Source organism: Sapajus apella, unplaced genomic scaffold (assembly GCF_009761245.1).
Source record: "Sapajus apella isolate SASKATOON/1434 unplaced genomic scaffold, GSC_monkey_1.0 scaffold10, whole genome shotgun sequence".
Lineage (NCBI taxonomy): Eukaryota > Metazoa > Chordata > Mammalia > Primates > Cebidae > Sapajus > Sapajus apella.
In genome coordinates, this window is record NW_022436950.1 from 2,644,636 (window position 1) to 2,667,684 (window position 23,049).

Here is a 23,049-nt window from a genome sequence, read left to right on the forward strand (position 1 = left end):
TTAAAAAGGCTTAGGTAGTCCCATTGCAACATAATAGCAGTTCTGATCCAAATGTCAAATCCGTATTTTCTTTGCATTCGTTTAAAGGCTTCAATTAAACCCGTGGGCAAAAACGTTTTCTTCTGGGGTGGGAGGTTCTTAAGCGCACAAACTGGCATACTTCATTTTTGTTGTAAAAACAGTGTGTTTGGGGCAGAAGCTGGGTCCCACTTTTTTCTAACCTCTATCATCTGGTCCGTTTAAATCAATCTACCTTCACCCTTACTTTCAGAACCTTACTCTCTTCGGGAATCAGAAGATAAATCATTTCCATAAAATATCCAAAAAGGATGTCACTCTTTCTACTATATATTGTGGATTTGCACAGTTTTTCCATACCTCGACATCTCTGAAGCTGGGGTATAGCTTATAATCTCAGTTGCTCAGTTATAATTAGCATTTTTTCTTTCTCAGTGGTATATAAAACAATGATACAATTTTAAACAATGACAAGATTTAAAAAATTTTTCTTTTTTTTCTCTTTCCTATATCATCATACCTGTGGATAGAAATGTCTTAAGATTTGATAAAAATACATTTATGTCATGTAAGCCTAAAATGATGGTTTTCCTAGGCTGAATGCAATCATTTTCTCACTAGGGTAAGTGTGTGCTCTTTATATTTGAAGAATGAACCTCTTTTATACCCCGTACGTAAGATGTTAGGAGATAATCTTGGATCTTCCTTAGATTATTTTACGTATCAGGAACGTTTAATAGGACATTTCCATCCTGGCCAGGTTCTCAACTGCTAAAAGCATGTGATGATGTCCACAGGGCCAGGCAATAAAGCAAAAGGGACAGGAAGAGGTGGAAGGACTCAGGTAGATGAACTAATGAGAAGGGTCAGGCCACGCTCTCTTGGGACCAGCGGAAAGCACACAGATTGTCCCCCTTCCGCAGCCTCCCTCTGTGGGCGCCGCAGCTTCTTGAGAAGGCCAGAAGGACAGGGGTATCAACAGGGGCGAGCTAGCTCTCCATTCCCCGGAAGGCAGAGGGGCTGCTCTAGGAAGCAGGTGGAGAAGGTAAAGGAATTTTCTTACCGAAGACCAGCGGTTTCAGCAGGCACAGCGGATAAGATGAAGACAGCAAATGCAGAGAAAGTCTAATGAGGGTGACGGGGCAGCTGGTCGCAATCATGAGTGAAGGAAATGGAGCATAATGTACCTCTGAGGTTCCAACCAGAGCCTGGGGAGCTGCGATGCCAGTGGGAATGTTCTCTGGAAAGTTCTCAAGCCAGGCGCGCATGCCCAGCCTGAGTCCTGGTGGAGAGCCCTGTGCCTGAGGAGATCAGGGTGGCTGTGGTCGTGGGGTGGAGACCTCCCCGGACTGCAGGCCAGGAGACAGCAGCAGTCAGTGGCTACTAAACAGGCAGGACCAGACGCCTGGTCACGACCGTTTCTAAGCAGGCTGCATTTGGGGATGTAAACAGAGACCAGATGCAGAAACTCCCGGAAGAAAATCTCTCAGTATTAAATTATGGTGCAATAGGAATCTATCTACATAATTAAACTGCATAAGAATTACATTATAAACCATTTAAGTCTTAACATTGTATTGAAAGGGGGAGAGAAGGGTAAAAACAAAATTATATTCAAGGCCTACCATCCACTGTTCGATGTCACCCCATTTTGTATCCAGCCCATAATATTTCTACAGACAGAAGGGAAAGAAAATTAGGCAAGAAGTGAAATTTTTAAAAAAGGCAATTGTCTAAGGCACAGTTCTGACATGCATTTCCAAACTGCCATCCAGCCGTGTGGTGAAGGGAACATGCCAAGGCCAAGCAGTCAGCAACACGCTTGGCTCCTGCACACGGAGCCGCCACCGTGCAGTCGTGCAGGCTGTGAGCTGTGAACAGAGACCCTCCCCGCCCACTCCACCCCAGCAAGGCAAGAGAGCCCAGGACGAAGCTTCCCTGGGTGAAGGGCCTCAGCGGAGAGCAGGGCGGTAAAGCCGGCCCAGCAGCCTTCACGCCCCTCTGACAGGCTGCTGGTGCCTTCAAAGCAAAGGCGATGGAAGAATAAAACACCTTCTAAGAGAAGCAACAGCTCAGAGCCATTCCTGTGTTGGGACATCAGGGAAACTGAGAGGACAAGGGGAGAAACTGAGTCCTGATACTTATTCCAGCTGCCTGATGTCTATGCTGAGTCTAGGCCTGTGGGAATTCACCGACTTTGATGTCTTTGTAGCGTGGGTGGAGTGATGACTGGCAGACACCTACAGAAGAGGTCTTCACACGGGAAGAAAATTATGTAGACCTGCAGGTTACGTATGTCTGGAGATTATGTTAGCTCAGGGGTGTCCAATCTTTTGGCTTCCCTGGACTACACCGGAAGAAGGAGGAGTGTCTTGGGCCACACGTAAAATACATTAACACAAACAATAGGTGATGAGCTTAAAAAAATTGCAAAAAAATTTCATAGTGTTTTCAGAAAGTTTACGAATTTGAAAGTTCAGCTGCATTCACAGCTGTCCTGAGCTGCCTGCGGCCCGCGGGTTGGACAAGCTTGCTTGTTCCCATACCTTCATGTTTTTATCTTGTTCAGCGGTCCAAGTTAGAATGAGAAAAGCAGACTCACAACAGCTACTGCTGTCCCTGAATCTGGGAATCCCAAAGGTAGGGGGAACCCGGCTCATGGGCTCAAATAACAGGGTTTTGCTTTTCTCCTTTGTATTTAATTTCCAGTAAGAAAATCAAGAAACAACTAACCAAACTTCGATATTATTATAACGCAGATGTGAGTTTTCTCTTTATACATTAAAGTCTTAAAATGAGGAGAAAAAATCAGATGTTAGAAATACAAGAGCATTTATGAAATTGTTTTACAATAACTAACATGCTGTTGCTATGGTTGGTTCAGTTTCATTTTGAAGGGTGGTCAGGTTTGAAAATACTCAGCTCTCAGATGGTCTTACCTCTTTCTCTTAGAGATGGTGGTAAATAGAAAATTCGAAGAGTAAAAATTAGGAGGGAGATTTAACAATGTTTTTAAAAATAAATAATACGGAACTCTAGTACAAAAAAAAAAACCATAATCATATCTTTTTCTCTAAGCTGTTCCCTTGGAATATAAATTCAGAAAGGAAATAAAAGCAAACATATTCCAAAGTCATGTTTTATCTTTAACGTCAGGGAAATGTATCAGCTTAAAGTTATTTTGCATTCAATTAATGTTAGCACCTGTCAAGTTCTAGATTTTCCGCAAGTAAAATATGATGCCATCACCCCTCACTTATCTCTTGGATTAACTAAAATGATGGAAGAACAATGTTTGTAGAAGGATGGGGGCTATATACGTTCACAATAAAATTATTTAAATTCCAAAAGAAATCTGTATTGTCAGTTTTTCTGTTTTCACAGATTTTTTTTGGTCCCATTACATCCACACACTCTATCTTGCTCTTCTCATGATAAAGAACCAGGATTGAAAATCATTCACCTCGCTCATGGGGGGCCTCATAAGTAGCCACTGCAGCTGCATTTCCGTGTCACTCCCAGGGGAGAGAACGCCCCTAGTAACAGCAAGTGTGATTAACTAGCAGTTCCCGGGTTAGCCAGCAGCACCAGCACAAGTCCAGGAAGGGCAAACATTTCAAATGTAAATCACCACCATGAGCCAGAGCCTGTGAAGCCATGCAGCGGGACGCAGGAGCCACTCTACTGCAGAAGGGGCTTGACTTTCAGAAATAGCTTTGATTCTAGAGAAACTGTTCCACTGGGCAGCTGGCTGGGCCGGAGGAGCGATCACCGCCTCCTCTCCTCCCCAGACATCTCCGCCGTGAGGAAAGCCTTCCCTTCCCCTGGCACACCTTTACTATAAAACTGTGCCTCTGCTCTTCTGCTGCGGACTTCCGGGGCCCCCTCCAGCTTCACCTTCTAAACAAATTCACGTTCTGACAAAGTTCTCACAATGTATACCTGGCTCTTTAGTAAAAAGAAAATAATGTGACATAGCACAAGAAAGGCATGAATACAAGTGGAAATGACCAGGCAGAGCCCCTCTTCCAGGCATTGGAAGGGAGCCTCCTGCTGTGGCAGTCACAGGGAGGGCTCCCGCCTGACCTTTCACTGTCCAGTTCTTCCCGAGGCTCTCTGAGGATGATGAGGAACTCCAGCTGCAATACGATTTCTATACTTGGGCCCTAGAAACACTAGTCAAGCACAACACATTCTGGCATCTACTTAACAAATTTCTTTGCACTTCTGGGGACATCAGCTATGCAGGGTGCAGGGCACCCGCGGGGAAGGCGATTCGTCATCGGGCTCAGGAATCTAACACAACAGGCTCTTAAATTTACCGCCCCTGCGTTCTGGGGGCCTGTGTGCTCTAATCTCTAACATTAAGTGATCTTATTCTGATTTTCTTATCCATTCTAAGAGAAAAATACAGTTGTTGTTCATCTAGAAACTAAATAAATTTATAAAAGGAAACTATCACAGATGTTGTAAATATCAAACTAAATTCATTTATGGGAAAGACTCCCTTGTATACAAATTCCATAAATACCTGGAACTCGCTCACTTCTGATATCATTTTTGCTAGATCTTGAATCACTGACGTGGTTGTCTTTATTTTCTGTGTCTGGCATACCCAGTGTATTTACTTCTAAAGCTCAGCTGCTTCTACAAAATACTAGGAAACAGAGAGGTGTGTTATTTTATGATCTCTGAGCATTAGGGATGAACGGCAGGTTCATCTCATATCATCGTCTTTTTACTCAGATTTTTAAGTCCGTGTCTAATAATCTCTTGATATGTGGTGATTTTCATGGATATTTTTTGAAGTTTTCTAATAAAATTGTCTTTTCCTTTCAATACATAATTTCAGAAGGCTATCCAAATTTGGAAATATAATTTTTTCTTGCCTTAGAATTACTTTTCTTCTCAAAGAAACAATTTTTTAAATTTCCAGAGAAAAATGCAGATGAGAAAAGCATTCAGTACACAGAAATGTGTCTGACTGCTGCTTTGAGTGGGGTAGGATGAGGATCTAGTCATTCCTGTTCAAACAAATTCATACACAAAGTAGTAAAATAAACAGTAAGAACTTCTGTGCTATCTTCAATGCAAGGTGTTATTTCTGAAAGGTGACCAGGCCCTTGGTAAGGAAAAAACAGTCCATGCAAGTTAGGAAATAAAGAAGGAAGAGCCTACCTTTTGGACCTGATAGATCTATAGAGAAGGACAAAAGAAAAAAGAAATATAAAATCCAATTACAGAAACAGTAACATCAGAATGAAAGGTTCTGTAAGTAACTAGACATATGAATCAAAGCCATTCTGGGAAAGAAACACCGAATACCAGTAAAATGTGAATAAGGAAACGTGAGGTCCCACTGACAAGAGTTTGTAATTTTATCACTTACTTTACGTTCCATTTCAGATACATTGGTGAAACAGGGGTACACCCACACGAATCTCTACCAAAAATACTGCTATTATTCCAATACAGAAGTCTGTATAACCCATTGCCATCAATGAGAAAAAGTACTTCCTTCATCTTTAATTCAAAATTCATTTTGCAGTAATAAAAGTATAACCAAAAAGTACAGAAACTTAATTGGAAAGTTAACTGTTCAAATTCACAAATAATGAAGAAAGAGGCTTTGATGTTTTGATTCATAGAGACACATACAGAATACCAGGAACATTCCAGCCAAATTCTGTGATCATTAGAATATAACAGAAATATTCCTAAAGGAGGTCATTATGATACATTGACATATTCATTTGCTTCGGAGGTTTCTCTTAACTTTGCAGTACTCACGAGATAAAACTGAGACAGCTACTCATATTTATTCATTCATTTATTAAAACATTGATCATATCAGGCATTCTTCAAAGTACTGCCAAAGCTGCAAGACCAGGAAGCTGGCATTTCTAGTCTTACATGGGGAACACGTGAATATATCCAACATTATGACTGTAAGAAACAGCATCTCTAACCAAAATGTTTATCCAGTCAGCAGCAAGAAAAGGGATACCCCGATCACCATTGTTTTTCTATCAGTGTAGGTTCTCCCTACGAAGTTCAAGGTTTACTTGAATTTCCCAAGAACATGTCCACTATTCTCCCTTAACAAATCCATTAAAAAGGAGCTCATATCCTTTCAACCAGTCCCTGGAACACAGCTAGTGTACGCTGTAGTGGGCTCTCGCTGTCTGTGTGCTGAAGAGAGCCATTCCAGGGGGCGGGAGCTGGCCTGGAGGTCTGAGAATGCCGTGGTGACAGGGCTGCCCCTGCCACTGGTGTCTCCTTGCCACCTCCCCTCTCTACACGCTCCATGCTTACGTTGGGGAACACAAACCCTGGTCAACTTCCTGCCCTTCTCAGTGTGCTCAGAGCAGCCCCTTCAAGAAAACCCTCAGCCTGCTCAGAAACGCCTGCATGCAAATGGGATGGCTTGTGACCCAGATGAAAACAGGGATCAGGTTTCTCAAGTTTTACACCAAAATATCAACCCTACACTTTAAACACTGGTCTTCCAAAACGTATTCATTTCCCCTTAATCAACAATTTAAAATGTCAGTGCCCCAAGCTACCAGATGGTATAACCTCAAATTGTGTTCACTGGTTCTAATAATAGCCAGGCCCAGTGCTGTGATATGCAAAGAAGACTGTGAGGGAGGTGGTGGGTGCACCTTCCTAAATCCTCCAGGCATGGGCTGAAGACCTGAAAGCTCAGACCCCACCAGCTGGACTCTCTTCCCTCTGGATGCATATGCACATGCTCATGTGCACACACCCATGCACACACATGAACCCACACACATACACACGTGCATGCACACACACGAGCCTGCACACTTGCACACGCACATGCACACACACGAACCTGCACACGTACACACGCACATGCACGCACAAACCTGCACATGTACATACGCGCATGCACACACACGAACCCGCACACACACACACACGCATATGCACACACGAACCCGCACATGGGCACATGCACATGCACACACACAAACCTGCACACATGCACATGCACACACATGAACCCACACACACATGTGTGCACACACACACGCACATGCACACACACAGACCCACATACATGTGCACACACATGCATGCACATGTACACACATATACACACACATGCACACACACACACACATGCACATAAACCCATATACACACGTGTACAATCCTCCTAGCCTCTATCCCACCTTTTGGGTCAAATAAAGGCACAGCTAGATGAACAGCTACTGCTTCTGTATTTATAGACAATTCTAACAAAATTGTCTATTTTATGTTTCATGTTACTGTGCCTCAAATACAGCACCAAGGACAACTTTCTTTTTCAAGGCATGCTTCCACTTGGAAAGTGACCAGGATTATGTGGATCATTCTATTCCCTCCTGGCTGTGGGTGCCAGCATCCTCGACGCTAACTTCAACCCCATGGTCCACAGATTCACTCCATCCTCCTCTGCCTTGTTTGTAGTGTTGGTTACATGACTGATTTTGAGACAGAGGGGTGTGCTAGGAAGACCACAGGCTTTGCATCTGGTCAGATCCAGTTTGAATCTTGGCTTGGTCATTTTCTTAGATTCGGGAAAAACTATCTCCCTAAGTCCTGTTTTTCTCACCTGTAAAGTTCGTGAAGATGCCCATCACCATCAGCAGGTGACAGCCCCTAGCCCAGCTCTGCCACATGGCAGGGGTTCTGGGATGTTCCCCGCCCCCCCGCAGGCTTCTCTGACTAGTCACAAAATACACCTCTCTCTGATTGAAGATCTTTCAATACCTTTTTAGAAGAAGCAGACATAAACTTTAAACAACAATGCTGTCATCTTGCAAAGACCTGAAATTCATGAAGGCACAGTTGCCATTGTTAGGAACTCGCTGCGTTGGGCTGACTGGGCCGGCCCTTCCCCGTCTGGCTGTTGCCTTCCAGGGCAGCTTCCTGTCTGCCACGTCCGTCCTCTGCTGCCACAAAGAGTGGCTTCCCCCCCGTAGAGCTGTTTCACTTGCTGTCCCCACTCACCGTCTTCGCTGTGTTCATTTCTCTGCCCCTCCCGACACATCCCCCACCTTCCCAGGCTCTTGTTGCACAACCTGGTAAGTTCAGGTGGCTCTGGGTCCTGGTCCATGACCAACCCCAGGCAGGAGTCTGCAGTGGCACCCATGACATACCCCTTGTGTCACAGCCACAAGCCACGTGAGTGTGGAAGTGCAGGCCTCAGTGATGAGAAAGCCAAGGCTGTAGATCCACAGAGGACTGTGCAAAAGGTGACGATGGCCAAAGGTGCTGCCCGCAAGGGACACCACACCCTTCTCCAGTCCCTGCTATCTGAGAGCACAGACCAAAACCACCACTCTTGGCGGTGAACGTTCCACGGAATTTGCAACAGGATGAGACATTTTGGCTCCTGTGACTCTCTGAAATATCTTTATGATAAAACCATGCTGTAGGGAGAACAATTTCAAAATTCGAATGTGACCAACTAAGCAAATGACACCTAAACGCGTGCTGAAGAGGACAAGCCACAGCATTTTACATCAGACTTCCCAGATCTTATTGGATGTTCTCTGCAAAGCCCGTGCTCATCAGAGGCACCAATGAGGGCTGCTCCGCATGCCTTTCTTACGATACTGAAATAAAATGACAAAGGCTTGGTTTCCTATCTGGAGTAGCAACTACTTATTATTTTTTGACTTTTTGAAAGAGATGGGGGTCTCACTATGTTGCCCCAGCTGGGGTACAGTGGCTATGCAGGGGGACCATGAAGGCACCACCATTACTCCAAGCTCCTGGGCTTAAGCAATGCTTCTGCCTCAGTGTCCTGCGTAGCTGGGACTACAGGTACATGCCACCACTCGGATTATTTTTAATTTTCTTTTTGTGTGGCTTGGAATATTACAACAGAGATACGGGAGTCCAGCAGCAGATTGCTCTTACGTTGTACAACTAAAATGCAACAGAAGAGGGGTACCTTTGACTCAAAGGAATAAAGGGATGCTTTGCTTTTAAAGAAGGCCATTCAAATAGATGATTTCTTGCCTTAATTCATCTTAGTTACTTTTTAAATCAAGAACTTTTGCCGAACAACTTTGTAACAAGCTGCTTATATCAATATGTATATATTTAAATCAGTTCCATCCATAATTAAGATACAATATGGGCCGGGTGCGGTGGCTCACGCCTAGAATCCAAGCATTTTAGGAGACAAAGACGGGCAGATCACCTGAGGTCAGGAGTTCGAGACCAACCTGGCCAACATGGTAAAATCCTGTCTCTACTAAAAATACAAAAATTAGCTGGGCATGATGGCAGGCACCTGCAATCCCAGCTACTCAGGAGTCTGAGGCAGGGGAATTGCTTGAACCCAGGAGAGGGAGGCTGCAGTGAGCCAAGATTGCACCACTGCACTCCAGCCTGGGTGACAGAGCAAGATTCTGTCTCAAAAAAAAAGAAAAAGGAAGAATACAGTCAATATGTTTTCATCTAAATGTTTAATTTAGAAGATAGATGTGTATGTACATACATATAGTAGAGTCTGTACTATGTACATACTATAGTTATTTTTTCACCTTGATTTTGTAGATATTCCACATTTGTATTCTTGATGAAAGTAACTTTCCTTATATCTACTGTACATGAGAAAAATGATGAAATGATGACAGACACCATCCTGAAAGCTGGGCAGGGCCCGCCCACAGCTTCACGGCCAAGTGCACCCTCTGAGTCCCTGGCTCTGCTGTAGCAACAGAGCCGAGACACAGGAGCTATGAACAGGGCAGGCAGGGGCCTTACAGTCCCACCAACCGTGCAAAGCCTGGCAGAGAAACAAAATACTTCGGGAAATTCTTTTTACAACTATTTTATGGCCTTAATAATAATAATAATAAAAGACTGGGGCCCTATTGGGAAGCCAGGAGAAGTGGGTTAAAACCCGATAAGCCTTGGAATGCCACACAGTAGCCAGAGGGGGTGGCTTCTGGCTCTGGAGAACCAGGCAGCCGTCCGCTCACACGGTGATATGTCCCAAGAACCGGTGGCCACTGCCCGTCGAATTAACCACCTTACCGGCCTGCTGCTATTCGGTTTCTAAAACAGATGGAAGGGGCCAGCAGTGTCCTGTCCACGGGGAACTGGAAAGTGTCTACTGAGATAGGAACAGACACATTCTACGGAAAAACTGACACTGGGCAGTGTGAAAAAGCACTTGAGATTTTGTCATTTGAAATAGATATATTTAAGCCAGGTGTGGTGGCTTATGCCTGTAATCCCAGCACTTTGGGAGCACAGGAGGTCAAGGCAGGAGGATCACTTGAGGTCAGGAGTTTGAGACCACTCTGGCCCACATGACGAAACACTGTCTCTACTAAAAATACAAAAAGTAACCAGGCATGGTGTGGTGCACCTGTAATCTCAACTACTTGAAAGGCCGAGGCATGAGAATTGCTTGAACCCGGGAGGCGGAGGTTGCAGTGAGCAGAGATCACGTCACTGTATTCTAGCCTGGGTGACAGAGCGAGACTCCATCTCAACAACAGCAAAATATAGATATATATATATTCAAAAACCAGTTCAGAATAAAAGCACTATTCCTTCTAGTGGCCTCCAGCAACCACTATGGATACTGGAGTGTGAGCTTGCAGGATGGTTCCCAGGGCTCGGTGACACTGCCCAGCCTCTGCCTGAAGACTCTACCCAGAGTGGCTAACGCCCAGCAGCGGAGGGCAATGAGCACGTCAGACCGGTGGCAGGGCCCCGCCCCTGCAGGGAATGTGGCCGGCTTGGTCTTTGCTGGGAATATGGCAGAATCTACAACCACCGTAAGAGAATCTGGAAATTCAGATTTTTATCTGAAATCGCACTGGTTTTACACACTGGGTCGCCTTTTAAAATTTGGCTATGCAAGCCAAACATGAACCTGTGTAGGAAGGCAGCTGGTTACTTCTGTCTAGCAAAATCAAATCAAATCTTCTTAAGAAGAAAAGCCCATGGGGGTGGGCTCGGGATGGATGGTTCCTTGGCCCCGTAGGGCATGGCCCACGGGAGAGCACAGACTGAGGGGGTCTCGGCTTCTGTGCCTCTGAGCTCACAGAAAAGGTCACACCATAACTGTGAGTTAAAGAGCCCTCATGCTGTCAGAAATGACTCCTGGTTCCAGCTCAAGATGATGAAAATAAGCTGCAAAGGCCATGAGCAGGTGTGTCAACACATTGCTCGCCATTTTCCCAGGGGCAAGTTTCTTCCTGGCTATGTCATCCATCATGTTCATTCTCTCTCTATCACACACGGGCTCCAGATATCCTGAAACCTGCAGCCCATGCATGATCAACACTGTACAAACCACAGGGGAAATATTTTTAAATAAAATAAATTGGCCAGCCTAGAAACTCATTGATCTGTTCTTCTTTTCCATGTTAATCCAGAGGATTTAGATTCTAGTACGACAGTTAGACATTAAAGCTCAGACCCTGCACATTTTGGCTCCTTGCAGCTGGAAAGCATGATCTTTGCAGGCAAGAGGCTGCTAAGTCCCTTTTAGGAGGCAGCAGGTCTGAGCAGGCACGCCTGGCATCTGTGCTATGTGCACTCCCAGCCTGACCTTGGGCAGAAGTCACAGGTGCAAACGCACTCCGACCATGAGCAACATGAGACAGCCAGGTGCGTCTGCAGCAGCAGGTGGCTGCATTGGCACGCTGGACCCAAAACGCAAATCACCGTGAAAAGACCCAACAAGGAGCCCCAAGCGTTACCTCCTTCTGCTGCCGCTCCAGCTCCTTCATGCGGATCTCTCGAGCCTCCGCACGTGCTGCGCGTTTTGCGGCGAGCCGGGCCTCCGCCTGAAACAGACAGGACATCTTATTAGAGGACAGGGCAGCGGGCACCTTCCCAGTGCAGGGTCAGCAGTGATGATGCTGAAAGAAAATCTTGTTCAGAGTTTAACAGATATACAGCAATAAATTCCAGACTCACAGAGTAAAAGGGTGGTCAGGAGCGATAGAAATTGTACTTATAAGAATTGCTACCATTTATCAAGCCTTTTCCACATGCTGGGCAGGCACTATTCTATGAGCTTTATGGATACGATGCCATGTACTCCTCAAAACAGCCTCATTAGGCAGAGACTGCTACCGTCCCCAGCTTAAACATGAGGGAAGTAAGACACAGAGAGGGCAAGTGACTTGCCTGAGGTCACACAGCCTGCAAGTGGCAGGGCCGGGCAGTCAGCCTCCCTCTGGAGCTCTGACAGATGTGTGGAGCGGAGTGACAACAGCTACATGCTACTCCAGGTCTCCAGTTCAACCCCTCGCTTTAGAGAGTGGAAAGTGGGGGCCTGGAGAAGCTGTCAGACCCGTCTGAGGTCACAGGGCTGGCTGAGGTGGAGTTGGGACTGTAACCCCAGGAAACTCCCACCTAGTTGCTTCTCAGCACACACGTGCCCTCAGCTTCCCCTTCAACCCAGCCGTGCTGGGAGCCCGTCTTTCCCCGAGACAATGACGATCACAGCAGAATGGCTCTAGCTGTTGGAGTCCTACCTTGCATTAAAAATTCAGCCTCCACACAAGTATTTTTCAACTTGTAGCTGTTCTGCCACATTCTGCTCTGTGAGAATGCTTCAAATGCTTGAGCAGGAATGGACACGAGGGCGATTGAGCCTGGCATCTGAACTGTTTCTGCAAACGACTTCCCAGACATTTTACAAACCACATGCTTATTCACTGTTTCATGTGATGCAACAGCCCAGTGAGGTCGATGGCATAAGTGTTACTGAAAGCAGGTTTTCTGGTATCAAACAAACCCCACCCTCTTTCTACTTAAGTTTTTTTGCAAACACATCTGTAATCCTTCCACCAGTGTTTCTATAAAGTTTTCAGATGTTGTCTTGTGTAACCTTTTCTTTTTTCTTCCATTATTTTTCTTTTTCTTTTGGGGATGGGGTCTTTTCCTGTCGCCCAGGCTGGCGTGCAGTGTGTGTGTCTGTGCACAGGTGTGATCCCAGCTCACTGCAGCCTGGACCCCCTGGGCTCCAGCAGCCCTCCTGCCTCAGCCTCCCGAGTAGCTGGGATACAGGTCTGCACCACCACACCTGGCTCCTAGGTGATCTTAAAATGGGACTTCCGAGGTGGCCAGCAAGCTCCCGGCCTGGAGATGTGTTCTGACAGGGATGTCCATCTCTCCCACCCTAGACTTACACTGTATTACAGAGGTATTTTCTTTCTCAATTTTAATCTAAGTTGAAAACTGGCCATACTTGGTCTGTCTTGAGGTTGGCTGGCTTGTGTCCTTATGAGGAATTTATTCCATTCCCTTGGTACCTTTATCAATCCACCCCATGTTTTTGAAATCAAGGGGTGTCAAAAATCACAACTATATCAGAATCTTGATACCTTGCTGCCATTTTTAATTTCCAAGACCATGTTACATGGTGTGGAGGCTCTTTTGGGGCTAGGCTAAGCATGGTAGCTCAGCCCTGGAATCCCAGCACTTTGGGAGGCTGTGGCAGGTGGATCTCTTGAGGTCAAGAGTTTGAGACCAGCCTGGGCCACATGGAAAAACCCTGTCTCTACCAACACACAAAAATTGGCCAGGTATGGTAGCAAACACCTGTGGTCCCAGCTACTGCGGAGGCTGAGGTGGGAGGATCACTGGAGTCTGGGAAGTTGAGGCTGCAGTGAGCTGTGACTGTGTCACTGCACTCCAGCCTGGGTGACAGAGCAAAACCCTATTTCAAATAAAAGAAAGGCCTCTTGGGTCTATAGATCTAGCAAAGAAGGAGGAGACAGAGAAAGAAAGACATTAGAGTGCCCTCCTACCAATGGGCCAGCAAAGTGACCAAGGCCGCACCAAGTGCAGCCCTTCCTGGGAAGGCAGGTGGCTCTGTGCCGCTGGCTCAGTTTCTAAGCCAGTGCAGAGCAGGCCCGAGTTTTCATCACAGCCATAGGCCACCAGCTTGGGGGGTGGGGGCAATGGAGGAACAAAGGAGGGGCTGGGAAAAGAGAAGCCAGGCCAGGCGGGAAAAAGAAGGGGAGCAGAGGTGAGATACAAGGAGGCAGAAAGGGCTGGGAGAAGGAAGATCACCAGAGGGGGACAGAGGAAGAGACAAGTGCAGCTGGTTGGTCCCCAAGGCCCCACCACTGGTGTCCACGCCCTGCATACCCCTCTCCCACTGAGTGTGGGACAGCGGGCATGATGGATGACACCACGGTGATTAGGCTGCGTTACATGGCAAAGAGTATTAAAAAATAAAGATCATCAGTTGACTGCCTTGCTCAAAAGACAGATTATCCTATGGGCCTGCCCTAATCAGGCAAGCCCTTTAAAAGGGGGTCTAGAAGTCGGAGAGCATCCTTGCTGGTGTCGAGAAAGCCAGCCGCCTGGTGGGAGGGGCCTTGGCGAGCTGAGAGCAGCCCTCGGCTGACTGACGCCAGCAGGGACAGAGGCCTCGGTCCTAAACCGCAAGGAACTGAATTCTTCCAACAAACCTGTGGCTCAGAAGAGGAGCCTGAACTCCAGAAAGACCCCAGAATGGCAGACACCTTGGCTGTAGCCTTGTGAGACCGGGGCATGGGACCCAGTGAGGCCGAGTCCAGCCTCCTTTTTTTTTTCCCTTTGAGACAGGGTCTCCCTCTGTTGCCCAGGCTGGAGTGCAGTAGCGTGATCACAGCTCACTGCAACCTCTGCCTCCTAGGTTCAACCTCATGCCTCCCGAGCACCTGGCACTACAGGGTGGGTGTTACCACACCTGGCTAATTTCTGCATCTTTTGTAGAGATGGGGTTTTGCCATGTTGCCCAGGCTGGTCTCAAACTCCTGGGTTCAAGCCATCCACCTGCCTCAGCCTCCCAAAGTGCTGGGATTACCAGCACGAACCAGTATGCCTGGCCAATGTGCCCAGACTCCTGTCCATAGAAACTGTGAGATCATAACTGTGTGTTATTCTAAGCCACTGAGTTGCAGATATTTATTACACAAGTAGCAGATAATTAACAGAAGGAGAGGAGGTCTGAGGTGACTCCTGCTCTCACAGGGCGAGTATCTCTGTGAGCTGAGGGGGGTCCCAAGCACTGGCACGCCCACCCACTTCCCCACCTGCCTGCCCAGCTTCCCAACCTACTACAGCTTAGCTCTGTGGGCCTTGGGCCAAAGGTCCTTGCAGAACTCGCCTACTGAGCACGCGGTATTCCACCTGGGGGCCCCTCTCAGGTGTCCCCGCTCCAGACTCGCAGGCCTCCAAAACAATGCCCTGTCAGACCTCTGCTGCGCCCGGGGGGCCTGCCCTCCACCCAGGAAAGGTTCTCATCATGGCCTGCCTTCAGCCTAACAGGTCTGTCTACCCTGTCCCTCACTTGGGGATAATGACATTAAAAGGCTAAAAAGCAATGACCTTTGCTGGGGGGCACATGGGCTTGGGTTGATAAAGGGACCACGTGGATGAACCACGTTACACAATTGATTCCTCATGAGGACACAAGCAAGCCCACCTCCCAGACAGGCCAACTGTGGCGATCTCCACCTTGCATTCGAATTCAGAGAGAAGATCCATTTGTCACTGAATACAATTCCAAATCCTTGCAACCTCCGCCTTCTAGAACACCTACACCCCTTACCATCCTCACGTGACTCATGTGGAAAACAAAGTGCTGGCAGTACCAGAAGTGGCAATTTAGTTATAGGAAATTCTTGGAATCTGCCTAACTAAACACCCACAAATATATAAGCCAGCAATTAAACTGGCAAAAGACCTACGCATGACCATCTTCATGAGCACAAAACTACACACTTAGCCACAGAATAACTCTTGCCACTCACTTGGGATGTCTGAAAGAAAATCCATGGAGTTGGCTGGGCACAGTGGCTCACACCTATAATCCCTGCATTTTGGGGGGCCAAGGCGGGCAGATCATGAGGTCAGAAGTTTGAGACCAGCCAGGCCAACGTGGTCAAACCCATCTCTACTAATAATATAAAAAATTAGTCGGGCGAGCTAGCATGCACCTGTAATCCCAGCTACCTGGGTGACTGAGGCAGGAGAATTGTGTGAACCCAGGAGGTGGAGGTTGCAGTGGGCCGAGATTGTACCACCGCACTCCAGCCTGGCGACTCTGTCTTGGGGAAAAAAAAAAAAAAAGAAAAGAAAATCTGCAGGGTTTCAACAAAATTATTCTCCAAACAGAGACGCTGCTAAGAACGGCACAGCAGCCTGACAGAGCCCAGCAGATGACGATGGCTGACTTGATCACCATGGAGTCACCGGGGAGAGTGCTGACTGCGGTCAGGGTTCTCGGGGCCTGGGGAGCCTCAGGTCCGTGCTCCGGTGGCGCAGGACAAATCCTTCACCAACTGACACTTTTGTAAAATATAAAATCTCATGATGGGCCACGGTCATTCGGACTGCTTGAAGAGTTTCCAAACACATCCTGTCACTTTCTGTGAGTAGCCTGTGGGCTGGTCCATGGCCCGCGGAGGCCACAGGAATGCATGCAGCAGCACCGCTTGGGACAGTGGGAGCGATTTCCGCAATGCAGTTGGGTGCCCAGACTCCTGGGACATAGGCAAAGCACCTGGAGACAGTGTCTATGCGACGAGGACCACACGGAGGGAAGAAACGTGGGGCGGGGGCGGGGGCTGCTCTGGGGAACTTGACCTAACCCCACAGGACTAAAGCCCTAAGCCAGACCCTGAAACAGAAGGAGAGAGTCAGGGCCTGGGTGGCTGCGACCAGGAGCCGGTGCCGAGGCGTGCGGTGGTCTGGGGTGCAGACCCTCACCCTCAGCCTCGATATCTAGAACCTCATCTTGGAAGAATTCAGAACCACCGAAGGGCTTTAAGAACACAGAGGAATCTGACTGTTGTTTCAGAAGCAGGGCTCTCTGGCTGAAATGCGGGGAGCAGATATGGGGTGGGGAGAGCGAGCTGCGAGGCCACTTCCAGCATGGGGACGGGGTTGGGATGGGCTGCAGCGGATCAAGCCTGGTGCCGTGGAGTTGAGGATACAAAGCAAACACTGCACGGGCTTCAGAGAACTCAGGAGACAGGACTGCACGTACCCTAGAAGGCCTGCAGGTTGAATCACTCTTTCCTCACATCCGGGCTTGCTGAAATCTCCACTGATTAGATTAGAACAGGATCCCAGTGGCTTCTTGGCATGGCCCTCACCAGGGTCCCTGGGGGCTGCTCTGTCCCTTCCCTACAGGAGCCAACAGGGAAAGAGCAAGTGCTCCCTGCTCCTGGGCCCTACACCCTGAAGCCTCCCTCCTCTGCCCACACGCCGAGGTACTAAAACATTTAAAAGTGCAGTGAAATCATCTCCCTCTGACTCCTTCAAATAACCTGGGTGAGGTGTAAATGGCTGCAAGCTAACAATTGTTGAGGCTGGGAGGTGGGGGCTCAGTCCCACCCCAGATCTGGGTTCCCACAAGCCCCTCCCCCTGCCCCCTCCTTGCCTAGCATGTGGCTCACTCAAGATAAGGGCCCCTGCTGTGCAGCAGGCCACGCATGGCTGGGTACAGTTGCTATGTTTCCTAATAAATAGCAAAAATTTAAAAAGAAAGAAAGAGCGGAAGGAAATGAGAGCCCCAAAACCCAAACCCATGCTTTCTGCTGCTAGAAGGCGACCTTGCTGGGTTTTACAGCGCTGCCCCTCAGTTCCTGCTGCTGCCTGCGGGGTGAAGATGGAGCAGAGGGAGGAGCTGACCCCAGCTCCCCTGACAAGATCCAGGCTCCCTGGCTTCTCAGGAACGCTCACAACTGTTGGTCCAGAGCCATTCCAGTTCAGGGCAGGACCCCACAGACAGAGTTTTACAGGAACTGGGTCTTAAAGCAAGATAGTCCTTGAGGGTGAGGATGGCTGGGAACAAAGATTCCACTTCCTATCAAACCTGCCTCCTTGTACTAATCCTAGAAAGACAAACCCGGACTCCAGAGTTGCACTTTTGCGTCTCATTTTGCCGTACGTGAATCTGACAGTGCTCTGATATGGAGGTGGTGCTTACGGTGATGACAGATCTAAAAATACACAAGGAAGCACGCGTATGACTCCCAGGGCCTCCGAAACAAATGGAGAAGAAGACAGCCAGCCTCTCCCAGCCACATCCTCGATGCCAGGTGGAATCCAAGTCTATGGGGGCACCTCCCTGGGGGACCCCTCTACCAGGTGCCTGCCCCACAAGCCAGCTGGGGAGACAGACAATCAACGTGACTCTTCTCCCACTGCAGGGTCTTCTCCGGGCTGCACAGACCCGTGTGTGACATCTCGGGAGCCAGGCTGGAGAGGCCTTCAGAAGACTGCATAAGAAGTCACCATCCCCATCCTGAGCCACAGATAAAAGCACGTTAGAAGTTACTGTGTGACAGGTCCCCACACCATGCAGAGGGCCCTGAGTGGCTCTAGTTTTAGACAGAACCACACAGCAGAAATGGCTTCTACTGGGCAGGGCACACAGGGCAGTGAAGTGGACCATCCAACCCAGGCCTGTTCTCCCAGGGCCCCCCACGGGTCTCCTGCTCAGAGCCCCAGAGATTCCCAGCTGCAAGAAGACAGTCACCCAAAGATGATTCCAGATCAGGGAACTCAGGGACAGCCTAGCTCAGGCTGGGGGCAGAGGTCCAGGAGAACCAAAGAGAGAAGTTATTGACCAGGACACAAGGAGAAAGCCCCAACAGAGGGCAGACTGGCGAGCCCTCCCTCGTGCCCTCCTGGCTTGGCCCGCTTGTGCTTCCATCCTCACGTGGCCTCAGCCTGTGCTGGAGGCGTTGTAGGCGGTGGGGTTACTACCCAACACGCTGAACCCAATTCCAGCGGCGTCGGGGGCGCTAAAGGCATTTGTATCCTTCTTGTGGCTCCTACCGGGAGGTCTTCTTCAAAGCACAGAAACACAACTGACACTGGTGGGGCAGGGGCCCTGACTGCCGGCAGAGGACAGCAGGTGCAGCGGAGTCTGGCTGGTCAGCTTGCTTAAAAATCCCCACACTCCTTCAGGGGATCCTGGCATTGCTCATGTATTTCCTGAGCATTGAAGCTTTCCTGGGATTCCAGCCTACCGTGGAATTACAGATCCCAGGGCCTCTCACCCTGAAGTCAGGAAACATTCTTACTCTGCTTTAAAACTCTGTAGTAATACCCTTGGGTCCAGAATTCTACACAGAAGCTGGAAGGGGTTTATGAGCCACCGCTTTAGGGTAGGCAGTTCCTAAGAAATGCTCTGATGTCACTCCTTCCACCCAGGCTGAGAAAGCCCTGCAGCCTGGAAAGCACCTCCTGTGAGCCGGAGGCCGCTCCCCTTCCCCCTGCAGAGCCCGGGGAGACCTAGGGCACACTGCTCATGAGCAGATTCGAGGCTGCCCTGCCCACTGTTTGCTAGGAGTCTGTTAGCGCACAATAGGGACACCCAGTGGGCCAACGGACAGAGGACTGGGCCATTAACAGCAGCTCTCCTCCGATGTCAGATGGAAATGATGCCCCATGGGGCTGTTGAGGGAGAGAAGCCTTTGGCCAGCTGTAAAGCACTCTACAAGCAGGAGGGAGTTCTCCTATTAATTACACACGTTCATTTCAGCCTGCAGGTTTGAGCATCAAGCAGAAGTGAAAAAGCAGCAGCATTTTTTCCCCAGACCTCATGATATGTCACCAGTCTAGTTTATACCCTTTCTGGACAAGTGTTAAGGATGGAGTTCAAGTTCACGCATGTGAACCTAACAGGAATACGATGCAGCCGAAGCCTGAGGTGATCACAAAGCCAGTTTGTTCAGAAACAAGCAGGGGCCTCTGTCTTTGTGCAATTCTTCCCCTGAGCTAAAAAGGAATCAAGCTCCCGGAGGGGCCATGGTGTTCCCAGGCTGTGACTCGGGATCCCTTTCCTGAGCCGCCTTGCTACAGGAAGTGGCCACAGCCACCAAATTTTGCTTTCTATGTAAACCCCCCAACCCTCAGATGCAGCAGCCTCTAAAAATAGTTTGTTATTCACAGCAACCAAACGGACCGGGTGATGTTCTCCTGCACAGACATGGATGAGAGCGGAGAGCAAAGGCTACCCCTCCGAAACACAGGGGAAGCTCAGGGCCCCGTGTCCCCCAGAGGCCATGTGCATTGTATCTCAGTTCCAAAAGAAATGCTCATCTAGGCAATCTCAGGAAGTCCCCCAATAACCACAAGGAAGCCTTCCCTGCGGCCATGACCATGGGAAACATCGTTACCAGGCACAGGGACCTCTGGGGTGGCAGCTGGCAGTGGCAGGAGTGTTGACTTAGGGGGCATTTTGGAAATGTTGGGGGGATTGGGATGTCACAAAGATTGGGAAGAAGCTAAGAGTATCGCAGGGGGTGGGGAGCAGGGCCAGGTCTGCCAATCATCCTGCATTCAGACAGGTCCTCAGTGGGAAGAGCTTTTCCCTTTCCTACTCAGGAAGGTAGAAAAAACACTGTTTTTTTTTATTTTTGGATTTACAAACTGATTCCAACTTACATATAAACTCCAAATATGTTTTATACAGTTCGAATATACATGAAATATTATAGGAATGCAATCGACATGGAAATTGAGGGAACATGACACTTGGTTTCGTTCAGAACTTTCCTGAGAGTTAGTCCCCCTTTCAGAATGTCACAATCATAGACAGCAACATGAGGGTGGTGTGTGGGTCTCAGTGAATACACCTGTGTCAGCCTCCCTGCGACATCAGGCATGGGTGTGTGCAAGTCTCCCTACTGCATTCAACTGCTGGGATACCTGGTCTGGAGCATTTTTATATTAAAATTCTTTCTATGTTACTAGAAACTACCTGTATTTTATTTTTTATTTTATTTTATTTTATTTTTTTTGAGAAGGAGTTTCACTCTTGTTACCCAGGCTGGAGTGCAATGGCACGATCTTGGCTCACTGCAACCTCCGCCTTCAGGGTCCAGGCAATTCTCCTGCCTCAGCATCCCAAGTAGCTGGGATTACAGGCACGCGCCACCATGCCCAGCTAATGTTTTGCACTTTTAGTAGAGACGGGTTTCACCATGTTGACCAGGATGGTCTCGATCTCTTGACCTCGTGATCCACCCGCCTCGGCCTCCCAAAGTGCTGGGATTACAGGCTTGAGCCACCGCGCCCGGCTGTATTTTATTTTTTAAGGAAATGTTATATTGACCTGAAATTCTGTGCACTGGTTGATTTCATCACCTATGCATTTCATTTCAGGTTAGCAAGGAAGAAGTTAAGGAACTTGTAAAAAGACAGGGTTGAGATCCAGAGCTTCAGAACTCTAGCGTGGAGCTGCCCCTCTCCGACATGCTCTATGAACCAGACCAGGCACGATTCAGAGCACAGGTCTGGGTGTCTGGTGCTCAGGACACTGTGAAGATTGGGAGGGCATAAAGTTAGAGGCCAAAGCTTAACTAGTTATTTGAAACATCATGTTTCCATCGAAATTAACTCAGACAAATTATGAAGTAGACTGTGAAATTATCATGAAATTTTACAGTAAGATGGCAGCCTTCAAAGAAGGCTTTGGCTAACAAGGCTGCTCCTGGTGGGGCCCATAGGCCCCAGGAGCCAGCACACTGTCTTCTGCACTCAGTGGACCTGGCAGACAAGTCCAAGAAATGCTGGGTGATCACTGCCTCTTTCAGATGGGGCTGCACTGTTCTTGGTAAAGGTCTGAGTTTATGCAGGTGGGGACTGTCCAGAAAGGAGTCGGAAGACTCAGCCACAGCCTCCAGTTTGGGCTCTATCACCTACAGTTATGTGATCCTGGATAAACTGCTCCATTTTTGAACAACAGCCCTCATTATAGAAGTAGGAAGAGACGTAATCTTTAAGAGCTTCCTTCCCCTCTGAAATTCTTTGTCTTTATGCCAGAGGTGAATTATTTGTACACTGAGATTGGCCACTGACTTTCTCTGTTTTGCTACTGGAACTCTCCAGACTTTGGTTTTCAGAATAATAAGCTTCTTTAAAGTACTTCACATACCAAAATGGCAAAAGATATTAATCAGGAACAAAATGATTGATGTTACTTTATTGATGATTCACACATCGACCTATTCAAACCTCACAACAATCTTGGGCTTAGCTGCTACCCACCCACAGTGGCGCTGAGGAATAAATATGCTATATATGTTACATGGTATCTTCCAGGCAAGTGAATTTCTACTCTTGCTGTTAATACATTTTTTGCTTTTCCTGAGATGCATGAATCTTCATATTTCCTTCAATAGCCTCAACATGCTGGAAATACAAGAGCCATGACTACCACTAACATGGATGTGTGGGACTGAGTGGTGAGGGCGGCTGGGTGTCCCCTGTGCTGTGTCCTCTCCAGGTGACAGGTTTCCCTCCAGGCAGCACGTCTGGGCTCCACTCCCTTCACCTTTACCTGCTCTGCTCAAGATTGTCCTACAAACCCCAGACCTTTAAGGTTTCACAAAACCATTGAAATGGTTTCCTCTGAGAATAAGGCGGAAAGCTCTACCAGAACCAGGGATTTCCCACGTCCGGCGGCACACGGAGACTGACAATCTTTCCTATATTCAGTGGATATTCCCTGGAACCAGCTACAAAAGAAACGGCAGCTGTCATGTTTATCCTCCATGAACTTGTCTACTTGGATGAGGCGGGGGAGCAGCTACATCATACCCGGGGGGAAAGCGAAAACAAAAAACCCTTAAATCGCAGCTGCTCTCAGGTGTGTGCCGACATAGGCAGTAGCTAACATTTTAGCATAGTACAAAAATAGCCAAAGAAGTCCCACAGCTGTTTCATTTCTACCATTATTTTCCATATGTTGAAAAATAGTTCGTTGGGCAGGCTCATATCTGTAATCCCAGCACGTTGGAGGCCGAGGCAGATGGATCACTTGAGGTCAGGAGTTTGAGACCAGCCTGGACAACATGGCGAAACCCTGTCTCTACTAAAAATACAAAAACTAGCTGGGTGTGGTGGCACAAGCCTGTAGTCCCAGCTACTCAGGAGGCTGAGGCAGGAGAATTGCCTGAACCCGGGAGGCGGAGGTTGCGGTGAGCCGAGATCGCGCCATTGCACTCCAGCCTGGGTAAC

General features: G+C 48.1%; 1 protein-coding gene and 1 long non-coding RNA gene across 49 annotated transcripts in view; one reads left to right on the forward strand and one right to left on the reverse strand.

The window, feature by feature from the left end:
• Positions 1-23,049, reverse strand: part of LRRFIP1 (LRR binding FLII interacting protein 1) — a 159,744-nt gene that overhangs the window by 59,541 nt on the left and 77,154 nt on the right. For 31 of the 48 annotated variants that reach the window (XM_032277809.1, XM_032277811.1, XM_032277810.1 and 28 more), the window contains exons 2-4: positions 11,766-11,852; positions 5,197-5,214; positions 1,644-1,691 (exon numbers count right to left, since the gene is read on the reverse strand). In XM_032277809.1, the coding sequence (XP_032133700.1) occupies positions 1,644-1,691; positions 5,197-5,214; positions 11,766-11,852 (153 nt within the window). The remainder of the gene's footprint in view (positions 1-1,643; positions 1,692-5,196; positions 5,215-11,765; positions 11,853-23,049) is intronic. The other 17 variants (XM_032277814.1, XM_032277808.1, XM_032277805.1 and 14 more) reach the window with 1 other exon arrangement.
• LOC116551590 overlaps positions 10,867-23,049 on the forward strand; it is a 23,674-nt gene continuing 11,491 nt past the window's right edge. The window contains exons 1-4 of the long non-coding RNA XR_004269009.1: positions 10,867-10,935; positions 16,749-16,755; positions 18,198-18,206; positions 23,040-23,044. This is a non-coding gene — a long non-coding RNA (uncharacterized LOC116551590). The remainder of the gene's footprint in view (positions 10,936-16,748; positions 16,756-18,197; positions 18,207-23,039; positions 23,045-23,049) is intronic.